Genomic DNA, 12,819 nt, shown 5'->3' on the forward strand with positions numbered 1-12,819 from the left:
TTGTGAAGCGCCCAATGACTATTGAAGAGTACAAAGAAGCTTTAAGCGTCTCTCTCAGCGATAAGTTTCTAGATACCAAGCGACTGCCAAGCAACATGAATCGAGTTATCCGCGAATTTTTAGGATTAACATTCATCGATGATGAAGAGCATACTGTCCATTATGTTCATCAGAGTGTGGAAGATCATCTGTTTCACACAGAGCATAGGGAAGCCGCCAATTTCGACGCTCAACGTATCGATGAGCACTTTGGCTATCTGTGTATGACGTACTTGAATTTCGCAAACTTCAGTCGACAAATCGCGAAAGTCGAGAAAGAAGTTTTCCATCTCCTTGATTTGGGCACACCTTCCATCTATCCTGACAGCTTGCGAGTCAATAGAATGGCACGAAAATTGCTGTTGTCCCGGAAGGGGCGTTCGCCAGGTGTAAAAGTTCGCGAGATTGAGAGAGCTGCTTTGCAGTCACTTAAACATGTTACAACAGACGCGATGCAGAATGATGCATTTCTTGTTTATGCAAAGGATAACTGGTGGCTTCATTTGAAAGAGTTAGAGATAGATGACCGGAAAATGTGGCTTCTCTTCTGCAAGTGTCTTGAGGTCCCTGCCTTTAAACCGGCCTTGGGACATATCACTCCAACTCACCCCAGAAGGTGGCGATGGGCATTCAGTAACGGACGAATTTGTCAAAGAACTCTCAGTCTCTCTTGAACGAGATGAACAGGAGGTAGCTTGGACACTGAAACACAAGCACTATGCCTTGTTCCTGTGCTTGACGAGGATGGAAACCCGCTCTTTCCCCCCTGGGCCTCCAAGGGCAATCCGATCATTTCCATCATTCAATGATGGAAGTACTTATCGATGGGTTGACATGCTCATTTTTCTTCCAGCTTTCACTAAGTCGTGGAGCATGGCTTTGTTCAGCGTGGCCTTGGATCAGGGGCTTCCTGAAGCAAAGAAACTCCAAGTCTTTTGCGCATTACTTGGCAAAATGAAGCAAATCGATGCAATGGAGACTCGCTTTGCCTTGGAGATGGCTTTGCGACGCGCACTTATCACCAAGAAAATGCTCGAGTTTTTGTTATCAGTCGATAAAGCATTCTATCAGGAAGCCAGGGTCGTCAACGACCAATTAGATGATGACAAGGCCAACGCCTACTTCAATATGATCAGCTCCGCACAGAGAGATCCTCTACTCCTCCTGTCACTCCTGGACAAGCAAGAGTTGGTGGCAACACAAATCTTGGATTCGGGTGCCGATGCAAATGTCCTTGCCCAGAAATCTCAGGACACAGCTCTTCATCTAGCTGCAGATCTAGGGCAACTATTCTTGGTACAAGAGCTTGTTATTGCTGGTGCGGATCTCAACCTGCAAGACAAGGTTGGCAAGACGTCTGTTCACAGGGCTTTAAAATCAGACAAAGGAGGGCTAGAAGTTTTATGGTACCTCATCACTGCCGGGGCGGATGTCAATTTGAGAATGACGGTGATTGGAATACTCCCCTTCATATGGCTGTGATAAAAGGTGACTTGGAGAAGCTGAGGCTTCTTTTGTCTCCAGGTGCCCATATCAATTTGACAAATTTTGATGGAGATACGGCTCTCCACGTGGCCACATGAGAAGGGGAATGGCTGGAAATGATCGAAATTCTTGTCAGCGCGGGCGCTGATCACACTTTGACGAACAGTCAAGGCGAAACAGCAATTCATATCGCTGTATTGGCTTACTCACAGTCTCCGCGCCTGGATATGAAAGACTACCTTGTGGCGCTCACCGATGAAGGCAAGTACCTATCAACCCTCGGTGGAGACCTCGCCGACCTTGCTCAGGCAAACGCTTGGTCTGCTGTCAGGATGCTTGCCAAGAACGGGGTTGATGTCAATATCCGAGGACGCGATTTCAGAAAAATCGCTCTCCATTGGGCTGGTGAGCGAGGTGAAAAGGACATGGTCGCATTACTCGTTGACAAGAGAAGTGACCCAAATACACTCGACACCTACGGTCAGACAGCAATGCATTATTATGCGGAATCCGGGTTTGAGAAAGTGACTGCCTACCTGCTGAAGGTAACCGATGCTTCTGTGGTTGATACAAAGGGAAGAACAGCATTGCGATGCGCGAGGGATAATTCCCACTCTAGCATAGTGAGGATGCTGTTACCGTTCGCTGGTCTAAGCGATCATTGTCTCGACGACAACGACAAATCTCTGGAATATTGAATAGACGGAGAGTGAAAACGTAAAAATTAGCTATAGTTTACAATCCCATATTTTTGATGGCAGAAGATTAAAAGGAACATATTGCTAAACGCGAATAGGAGTACAGGAATATGTGCCTCGAATAATAGGGCCTTATTTTACAAGGTACACAAAGCTACCTTCATGTTTGTATTGAAATAGATGGCTACGGACCACTTTGTGTACAGCATAGCCTCTCTCATTCACGTCTTCTGGCTTTTCCAGACCGAGAGTTGGCCTTGAGGCGTAATTTGATCGAATAGTGGACTTAAAGGCATGACATCTTTCGATCTGGGAAGTGAGTCGTAATCTCAGATTATGAAATTGCCTCTTTTTCCTTTCAGCCGCACATGTGCATTCTCATCCGATGTGCACGGTCTTTGTTTTCCTGGGATAGCTGCCGTGTGGGCTCGAGAAATCATTGGGCTAGCCCTGGGCATAAGTGCTTAACCTTAACATTATGTACCGACCATCTTCATCTTTTAGTGCGATGAAATTTTGATATCTTTCACTGAAGTCGAAGCCAATGCGTTGGGCTCAAAATTTTCCGGCAATACTATTCAACCAGAAAACGAAACGCCCTCAAAAACAACTCCAATCGCCACTCGATGGTAGTTTGGAAAGGTAAGTCCTTGACTATGGTGGTTTGGACTATCCCACTACTAGCTGACAGACCGTGTTATTACCGATGTGAGCCCTGGAGCTCTCAAATGATCAAACATCATAGGCCCCCGTACCCGGTGGGTCTTATTCACAGATCGCTAATAACAGCACGAACCATGAGGTATGTCTGTATAAGCTTCAGGTTCAAATCCATTATCACTGAACGAATATGATTTCTAGATCCTGGTGTTGGTCTTTTTCGGAAGAGCCATTGCAGGAGAAACTTGAAATTTGAAGTCAATCAGTCAGAAATCACTGACATGATTACAGAATACCAATACAAAATTGAAGATATAAGAGGGCTGAGAGGTAGCTCTTCAGTAGGGTGAATGAGAGTTTCGGATATTTGCTGTTGAAGTCGGCACAAGCCGATGCAACTATGGACATGGATGCAGTAATGTATGTAGTCAAAAGTGCAATCATATGGCGCCCAATTCAAAGGGTGAAGGGTTGAATGTCTAGTTTCTAATTTCCGTTCAGACCCAGACCGGAGACGATTTTCGTGTTTTCCAAAATGGGTACTCGAATAGCGCCTCTGGCCGAGTCGGCTGCCTGGTCACCAACAGGAAGGGGGTTGGGCGAAGGACCAGGGGTACGCTCGCCCTTGTTTTGGCGCTGAATTAGACCGTTGGTGATACCAAGAACAGAGTCGACGATGACTGCATCGATACCTTCAGCAACTTGGTACTGTGAAGAACTGTTAGTTATGAGTCGATCATTTAGCAAGACAGAAATTTTACTTACGTCAACACTAGCACCATCATTGTTAAGAGCTCCGTAGGACACACATACAAGACCGGATTCTTTGACAATGCGCACCAGACGAGGGCACAAAACAAGTGGTTCGGCTTGGCTGACAATGCCTAGGAGGTTCCATCTCGAAGCGAATCGAACCGCCTCTTGAAGACTGCTAGCCCGGATATCACCAACAGGAGAAGCACCAGCATCAGTCAGGAAGAGCACAGGGATCGATGGCTGCTTGAAGGAGAGCAAGAGACAGATATCAGGGTTGAAGCTGGAGAAGAGCACATCACGACCACGGCCTAGGTCATAGACCTTTGTGAGAACCGTGTCCACGAAGGAGTTCAACTCAACGGCGTACGTATCCATCTCTTCTTCCTCGCTCTCATGGAGCATGGGGTACTCTGGCGATCATGGTTAGATCGACGAAATGTAGCTGTTCTTTAAAAGGCGGTTAAAACTCACTGAGTTCGATATTAAATCCAACGGGTGTTGGAATCTTCTTGAAAAGCTCTTCGAGTGTAGCGAATGGGGCTTGAATGTGCTCTCCACGCGTGTTACCCTTGAATCCCTTCTTTTTGAAGTCACGAGTATGCTTGATCTTCTCAGTCAGCTCGGCGGGATCGTACTCAGACCCACCGACGGACATGGAACGCTGACGGGGAACAAGACCTGCGTCCCCGTGGAGATCCACGCCATCGGGTAGAACACTTCGGTGACGTCCCTTGCCCAATTGCAAGAATTGATCGAGGGTCAAGGTGTGTACAGGGGCATCAATTCCCGTCTCGCTGACTAGGAAATCGTGGTAAATGACAGGAACATGATCTTTGGTCAGCTGCACATCAAACTCAACGTAAGAAGCACCCAAATTAGCAGCGGCAATGAATGACTGAATAGTATTCTCGCCCAGTTGCAGAGATTTGCGACTAGCCATGTTTTTACCGAGACCACGATGACCAATTACCATAGTGGAACTCATGGACCGCCAGTAGGTCTGATTCCCAGTGATTGACATTTTAGGGTGCTTGAAGGGGGTAATGACAAGAAAATTGAAAGTGACAGATCCAATGACGTCCAGGGTATTCGCAGCAACGATGGGGACAGTAGAGTCACCCTTCAGGTTGATACGCTGAGATCCCACCGTAGGCTTGATGCTAGAGAGAAGCGCAACACCACGGCCGACAATCTGATCCTTGGAGCCCGCATAAGTTGGAACAAGATCAAAAAGCAGACGGACTTTGCTAGGATCAGTCGTGTGGAAGACAATTGGCTCTGTGGAGATGTTATCCTGAACAGGAAGATCGATCACCTCCGGCTCTCCATGCGCACCGCTGGCGGTGACAACAAGAGACAGAGCGGTATCCAGCTGAGTTGCATGCGCGTTCTCCATGGGGATGCGGTCCAGGTTAACCGTCTCCAAGGGCTTGCGCATGTCCATGGTTCCAAGACTGACCAGGATCATAGTCTCATCTGTGAGATACCGATGTCCAAATGTCTTAATAGGCTCAGTGTTCCGTTGTCCAGAACTTCCCGAGGTAGGTCCTGGGGTATTCGAACGACGATCAGCCATAGACCACTGGGCAGGCGGAGAAGATGATGACGATGACGGAGCTGGACTGTATGAAGGGACAGGAGGGACAGTCTCAACTGCGGGAGGACCAGGGCTCACTTCAGCTAAACACCGTGCGATATCCAGGTGTCCACGCAGCGCGGCATGTTCCTTTGCAGTCCATCCAGACGAGTCAAACCGCTCCAAATCCGCCCCAGCCTCGATAAGAAGCTTGGCCACATTCAGATTACCGTCAACGCATGCGATGAACAGGGGAGTCCAGGCATAGGTGTTCTCCGCCAGCTCTGTGTTCGCCTTTTGGAAGTCAGTGCCTTCCAGCAGGATACGAGCACACTCGTCGTGTCCAAAGCGGGCCGCGACATGCAATGCAGTCTCGCCCTGCTCATCTTGGTAGTTGATATCAACACCGGCATCAACCAAAAGCCGGACAATATCCACAAAATTGGCCTTGGTTGCTAGAGCCAACACCGCACTGGACTTGGAGATCTGTTTGCGAATCTGATCCTTGCCAGCATCGAGATCCTGGTTATTCTCCGCTTCTAGGAGACACCGAGTGGTCTTAGGATGACCACCGACGACACTGAGATGCAATGGTGCCCATCCATCATTGTCTTGCCAGAGAGTTCCATCGATCCCTTCGCTCACATCAAACATTTCCCACGCTTTGAGGTGTTCAATGATCACTTCACAGACAACCTTGAAACCATACTGCGCCGCATAATGCAAGGGAGTGCGGCCGGAGAGATCCTTTGCCATCAGCGCCTCACGCTGGTTCGGGTGAAGCTCATCCAGCAAATATTGCAGGATAGCCACAGCCGAGTCATCCCGGCCTAGCTGCTGGGGCATATGCTCCTCCTTCACTATGGAACGCGGGGGCTGCAAAGTGGGTGGAGCCGCCGGGGTAATGAAACGCGAAGTTTCCGGAGGGAAGTCCAGCACCATTGATGCAGCCGGCTCGGAATCGTTGGTAGGCTGTTCCCGGCCAATAGAGATGACGAGGCGATGGAGGCAGTTACGGCGATTGATATCATCGTCCTCCTCCAGGCTATCAACTCGTTTAACAAGCTCACTCAAGCAAGTCCGCGAGCGGTGCAAAATGGCGCGCTGGATCAGAGTCTTGAGGACCCTGAGGTAAATTCCCTCACCGGCATCATCGGCCGCGGCTCTCAGAGTCTCAAGCAATTCCAACATCATATGATTATCGTCATTCCTCAAGGCATCATCAACTGCGGTGAGCACACTGGAAGGAAGGTTGAGATAAGGCCGAGTAGCACCGCGCTTCAGCGAAAGAGCCGAATGTGTCGAGCTTGCATCATCAGCCAGTTTCTCCTCCGCCTTCGACTGGTCGGTAATAACAGCCATCCAAGCATTGATACGCTCCTGTGACTTGATCGCACGTGCGTTCGAGGCAAATGGGGTCGGATCAACCTTGGTCTCCAAGTACCGCTTCTGTGCCTGTGCCCCCACCTTTTTGTCCAGCTTCTTGGTGATCTTAACGAATCCACGGCGGTTGACTTCTCCGTACCATTGTAAGCGGCGTAGGTGGTAGCGAAGGTCCAGAAGGGCCTCGCGGAGGTCATGTCGATCCTCGGGCTCCAATGGATGGACACCTTCCATGGAATACCCGTAACGTTCCTCCAGCAGTTTCAATCGACGTGCATATTCGGCATATTTCTTGTTGTAGAAGTAATCGACATCTTCGACATTTCGGTCGAGAGAATAGAAGAAACCTATACCACCAAGCAAGGCGCAAGGGAAAAGCGCATCATGGTTAGAAGGCTGCACGAGTAATGCAAAGAGAGATTCGAGGCGATCAAGGGATCGCGCTTACCAGCCAAGTCCGCCTCTTGTCCTGCTTTCACCTGCTCCGCGGCAGACTTAATGAGCTTCTTCAATGCTTTGTACTTGATGTAGGAGGCGCTCCACTCCGGAACGGTGAACTGGGGCAGATTGCGTCCAAACTTCATGTTGAGTAGTTTGATCTGCCTTCTGTTGGAATATTTTCACCAAAAGATGATCTCGGGTTTCCACCCTGAATCCTCTTTGAGAATTGCGGTCTGTAATTTGCCACCCGAGGCACCCGAATCCACCACCGCAATATAGAAAGGGGAGAGTCGATGCTTAGAACGGTCCAACCTGGAGATTAAAACGGAAGGTTCAGGTGAGCGGACGCACGCAGAGAAGAATCAATGGCGCCATGAGGAAAGGAAAGGGACAAGAAAAATAAAATTCGGGATAAGTCAGGGACGATAGAGCAAATCAAAGCTCCAGGAGAATTGGCGAGAACTGTACCTCTTCTTTTCTTTACCCGGAAATCGAGGATTGAAGCGGTGAAGGGCAAAAAAAGGTCGATCAAAATGATCAAACCAAGCAAAACAGTCAAACAGGGATTGAGTAGCTCCGAACCAAAAGACAGTAGACGCCCACGAGGGTCAAAACAAGGGAAAAGAAGGGTCCTTTCTGGTCGAACGAGCCAGAGGTGTGCGTGTTCTAAGAGCGATGATTTGTCGATCCGCGGGGCTTGACCCCATGGTTCCGCAGGTGGGTTACTTATAGCTCAGACGTCATGGTCCTATAAAACTAAGGGATAAGGGATAAAGGATGAATGTTGAATTAAACCATGTGACTATCAATCTGTAGTTTATTGTTAGTCTAATTATTGTTGGGAATTTCAAAGTCCAAAGTTTCTCCTTACTGTATCATTCTGCATGACCTCGTGACTCTCCTGAACATATCAACTTGAAGCTGAGGGTACACATCCTCGGCACCTATCTCCATGGCTCCAGGGCTTAATTAAAAGCTTCGGATCCGGGATTCCAGCCGGGACCTTTTAAAACCAATCATTGAAGATAGAGAGAGTCAGGAAAAATGCCTTTGAACGGTCATTTGAATCTTATGACTATACTCCGTAGTGCGCCACCACATTCGTTCGGCGACAAAAGTCTTAATATTCAATGGTTAAGGACAGCGATAAATCTATGTGGGCCAATAGGAGTATCCGAGTCAATTCTTATCACCCGGAAATAGATTGACTTGCATACCACAGCATGACACCGGTAAAAGGAATCATCCATAAATGCTGGAGAGATATCAAAAATAAGAAAGGTGAAAAAGAAAAAAGAAAGAGGGGAAACAGAATGAGATTTTGGGGGGGGATCTGCCCATCTGCCCATTCCTGCCCAAATGACTTTTTCGACCTAACAAATCATACGGTTGCACAGTATACATTATTGAGAATTGGTAGGTACATAGCGTGAACTTGAACCTATTATTAGTTATTACTAGGTATTTCTAGTACTCCATATTATATAGTCAACTAGTGAAAAATAAATGAATGCGGAGTACTCCACACTTTATGATCAAAATAATCCCTAGCTAAATTCCATTCTCTATTGTTGTAGCAAATACCCGATGCAAAATCATAAATCTTTTTGCGCCATTCCAGGGCAAGAATTAAATAAACATAAACGCCAAAGCCAAATTGTCCGAAGTCCAGAATGTGATGTAGATAAACATGAAAAGGCATTGAAAAAAAAAAGACATAAGACTCAGCTCGCTCAACCGGTCAACGTACTCATAAGGGGGCATGAAAAAAAGGTCCCAGTAAGCAATACTAGGCAACCCAATATAAAAGAAACCAAGCCAACTCCAGGTTCCCCGAATCCCATTGAAAATCCTCTGGGCTCTCTTGAAACATCTCAAGGAAATAGCAACGCAGTTCGCCTTGCTCCGAATAGGATAAAAAAATAACAATGTAGAGAAATGCAAGTCAAGACGTCTACTTCTGCTCGACCAATGGCTTCAATGCCTCCACAGCAGCCTGTAGTACAGCCGGGTTCGATGTTTTCTTGATGCATGTAGTCAGAATCTCGATACCACCCGCGGCTCGGACAGCTTCCTTGGCGCGCGCTCCGATGTCACCAGAGGCGCAGGTCAGGTTGTGCACGCACACCGCTCCACGGTGGAGGAGGGCATCATCGTCTTCTTGGCATAGTCCCAAAAGTAGTTCGACTCCGCGCGGCCGTTCCAGCACAGCTGCGATGGACGCATCGTACTTCGTCAGCATGGCAATCGCGCCACCAGCTGCACGTCGAGTCGCGGCGTCATCAGCATCAGTGAGGGCGAGCATAATGTGTAGCCTCTGAGCAGCACGCTTAGAGCCATCGGCAAATTTGACAATGCCAGATTCGCAGGTCATCAAATTGCAGACTAGCTCGCACGCAGCCCGCTGCACACGAGGGTTACTGGACAAGAGTAGTTCTTCGATGGCGGGCCAGCCCTCTCGAACGGTGAGTTCGGCGGGGGTCTCATCGTGGGGATAGGAAGCAAGGTTGGTAAGGGCAAGCAGACTTTCAAAGACTGAAAGCAGATCACGAGGCTGATCGGTGGAGAAAGCAGCGTTCTCGGGTGAGGTGAGGAGAGACAGTAATGGGCGTACAGCGGATGTCACTTGAGGAAATCCGGAAGATGGGAACACATGGGATGGATCGACTGAGACAAGGATGCGAGCCAAGGCATGAGACGCGTTGTGAGTTGTCTCAGTAACCACAATTGAATCACCCTGCTTCGAGATGGCCAACCCGAGAAGCAGCTTGACCGCACCTTGCTGAGCCAAGACACCCCGTGACTTCTGGCGCCGAGCCAATGCCAAGAGTATCTGGGCTGTGAGGTCATGAACGGAGGGCATCGCGAGTCGGCCACAGTCGACCAGGAGTGCCATGACTCCTGCATCGATAACGGCACCACATCGAATGAGTACCGCCTCTTCCTCCTCGCGGGGATCTTGAGCAGCTCGAGCCTTTCCAGCAGACGCGTCTGCGTAATCCTTCAACTGAGACATCTTCTTTTGCTCATCGGACAGGTTAGGGAGAAATTTCGTGAGATTTAGAATTATCATCAAGCCCCCGTACAGGATAGAGGAGTCGGTAAGGTGCTGGTTCAACGCCGTAATCAGATCGCGCAGGAATAAAGAATCTTGAGCCAATTGCTCTTTGATGGAGGCCTTGACGGACGAGTAGGCTAGTCCCTCAATAGCGTGAGAGATGTTCGTAATCTTAGATTCAGACATCAGTCCCTTGAACCGTTGAACCAGATCAGAAACCCCACTGTCTTCCACCTGGGTCTTACCGTTTTCCGCAGAGGGCTGGACTGCCTCTGAGGCTCGGATCTTCGCGAGGATCACAGCCGCTAACTCAGAACCCTCATCACTTCCATTGGTAAGGGTGTGTGATAGCCATTCGGAGAAGCTTTTCGATATCGCTTCCCGACAAGGCCGGTTGATGCATGCGGCATTCAGTAGTTCGAGCACGGCGAGCTCTACTCTCTTGCGCTTCGCATCTCGAGTTGCCAATGGGGTCAACGAGTTCATGAAAGCATCAGATAAGAAGACGTTTGCTGCGGCGGCGGGAGCCACGGGGAAAATGGCAGAAACAGCAGAGAAAGCGATGACGACATCATCCAGACGGCCTTTAGCGATCATGGAGGCGATGATAGCTGAAAATTGTTTTTCGCCCAGGTCCTTTGCAGCTTCCAGGTATTTCGCTGTGGCCAAAGTAGCCTGACTACGCCATTCCAGAGGCAGACGATTATCCAGAGAGGTCAAGATAACCTCGAATCCTTCGTCGTCCACTAAATGTTGAAGCCGCCCGGCGTCGACTGCGAGTAACCGAGCGATGCCTTTCAGTGATCGGCCATCCATGTCATGGCCCGACTCCATCAACTTCGCCAGGAATAATTGAAACAGCTCACTTTCACAGTGTGCCCGTGTTTGTTCCGAAGGCCACACAGTGGGGTCTAGAACCACGGTGTCCAGACAGACTGCTGCCCCATCACCTCGATCATAGATCTCATCGAAGAATGTAGTCACGGAAACCTGCAGCTGATTGGAGAAATACTGGCGGACACTCGCACTGTGTCGAACCAAACCGGAGATAATCTCGTCTTGAAGCTCCGAGAGACCATGAGCCCGTTGTCCCAATAAAAGTTTCATGGACTCCAGTGCAACATCCTCTGGAGGCTTCAAGCCATCTGTGCGAAGATAAACAGCCGCTTCCTTTCCGGCGGACTCATCCCGGAGACTCGTGTAACGTCGACAGAGATCCAGTAATTGGTGACCATTTTGTTCCTCTTGTTGAATTTTGAGGAAAGCCGCTTTCACTTCGGGGTTGTCGGAGGCGAGGGAGAGTGCTTCGCGTAGATTCCGGGATGCCGCCTAAGACTGTATGTTAGAATTGGATTGTTTTCCCCTCTTTGGTCCTATTTTATCGGAGAAAGATGCATTGGTACATACCTCGCGGTGGCCAGCATCCACCAGCTCAACAGCCTCCCGTGCCAGGTGAACAGCGCGATCTTCGCCCGTTGCTGAAACCATTGCAGGGTTGCTGATGAGCAGCACGCTGCGAATAAAGGATAAAGAACCGGGTAAGAGTTTCAAAGGGTGTGGAAAAAAAAGATTCCAAGAAAAAAAAGATCTAACACTTTTTTTTTTCGGGGAGCGGGACAGCGGGAGTGAGGGGTGTAGAATAGAAGGCGGAGAGAGAGGGGAGGAGCCAAAGTAAAGAGAGATAAGTGTCCCTTTTTATCTGATCTCTTAAATATTCGATGCCACGTACACATGTAAGAAAGAAGAAAAAGAAATGATGAGACAAAAATACAAAAACCCAGAAACCCAGATAAAAAGCATATAGAGGCTCTTGGAAGCTTGCAATGAAGAGGAGATGTGCATTGCCCAGCCAATACTTGTGTATTACTAGTATGGAGCATCCAACCAAGGCCCCTCACGTATCGGTTTCTCTCACCCAATCCCCATTATCAATCATCTCTGATAAGACCAACCACAACTCTCGACCCCATCACGTTGCTGATCATAGGTCAGCTTAGTCTTGAATGAAATTAATAGCTTTTCGGTATAATCTATCTACGGAGTACTCCAGAATCCAAAAAAAAACGTACGTGCACGGAATGAAAGGTTTCCCCCAACAGGATGAGTCTAACGCGGTATACATGGCGCGTCCGTGAGCGCCGAGTATGTGGGACACCTTGGCCTTTCACGACTCTGATTCGAGGATCATAGTATCATTGATCCAGTTCTCTGTCTCCATATGTACGCGCTGGCACTCTCCACTTATGCTGATAGGTCAAATGGAACCTGACTAGTGGAAGGACTTGGCTCCGGATACCGACTTTAATTATTGCAGGGAGAGCTTAAGATAGGGGCTCGGAGCTAAGTCGCCGTGAATAGAAGTTATAGAACGATAGCTTCCATTTTATTTGACTTGGCCAAATAGCTCTAGAAATTATTCTGGGCATATGAACTGAGTACTAGTGGTACGGAGTAGAACTAGTACTGAGTACATACCTACTATGTACTCGTTAACTTTCAAATGTTGGAAGATTGGAATATTGAACCTTGACAGTATAGCCATTCATCTGGAGTATATACCCCTTCTCAAATTAATTATATACAAGCCTAAAACAATATGGCTGACTGGAGTCGATGTGTAAATATTCCAACACTAGTTACAAGTTCAGATTACTTGCAAAAGCACCTTGATACTTGTGTGATGTAGAAATTCCGAAATTCCGCGGGTGTTAGTTCCGCTCATG

At 48.4% G+C, this 12,819-nt stretch overlaps 3 protein-coding genes across 3 annotated transcripts; 1 reads left to right on the forward strand and 2 right to left on the reverse strand.

Annotated features, from left to right (window-relative positions):
- Positions 1–14: 14 nt before the first annotated feature.
- Positions 15–2,222, forward strand: N7483_010549 (ankyrin repeat domain-containing protein; the record flags this gene model as incomplete). Its single annotated transcript, XM_057093976.1, has 3 exons — positions 15–672; positions 893–1,488; positions 1,737–2,222. 3 exons carry the CDS (start codon positions 15–17, stop codon positions 2,220–2,222), a joined length of 1,740 nt encoding a protein of 579 aa, XP_056939947.1.
- Positions 2,223–3,368: 1,146 nt separating this feature from the next.
- On the reverse strand, positions 3,369–7,181 carry N7483_010550 (glycerophosphocholine phosphodiesterase; the record flags this gene model as incomplete). Its single annotated transcript, XM_057093977.1, has 4 exons — positions 3,369–3,590; positions 3,648–4,048; positions 4,110–6,944; positions 7,046–7,181. 4 exons carry the CDS (start codon positions 7,179–7,181, stop codon positions 3,369–3,371), a joined length of 3,594 nt encoding a protein of 1,197 aa, XP_056939948.1.
- Positions 7,182–8,992: 1,811 nt separating this feature from the next.
- N7483_010551 (UNC45-central domain-containing protein) lies at positions 8,993–11,584 on the reverse strand (the record flags this gene model as incomplete). Its single annotated transcript, XM_057093978.1, has 2 exons — positions 8,993–11,425; positions 11,504–11,584. 2 exons carry the CDS (start codon positions 11,582–11,584, stop codon positions 8,993–8,995), a joined length of 2,514 nt encoding a protein of 837 aa, XP_056939949.1.
- Between the last annotated feature and the right edge of the window lie 1,235 nt (positions 11,585–12,819).

Source organism: Penicillium malachiteum, assembly GCF_028827825.1.
Source record: "Penicillium malachiteum strain IBT 17515 chromosome Unknown utg000005l:1.0-9002435.0:326005.0-9005861.0, whole genome shotgun sequence".
NCBI classification, from domain to species: Eukaryota; Fungi; Ascomycota; class Eurotiomycetes; order Eurotiales; family Aspergillaceae; genus Penicillium; species Penicillium malachiteum.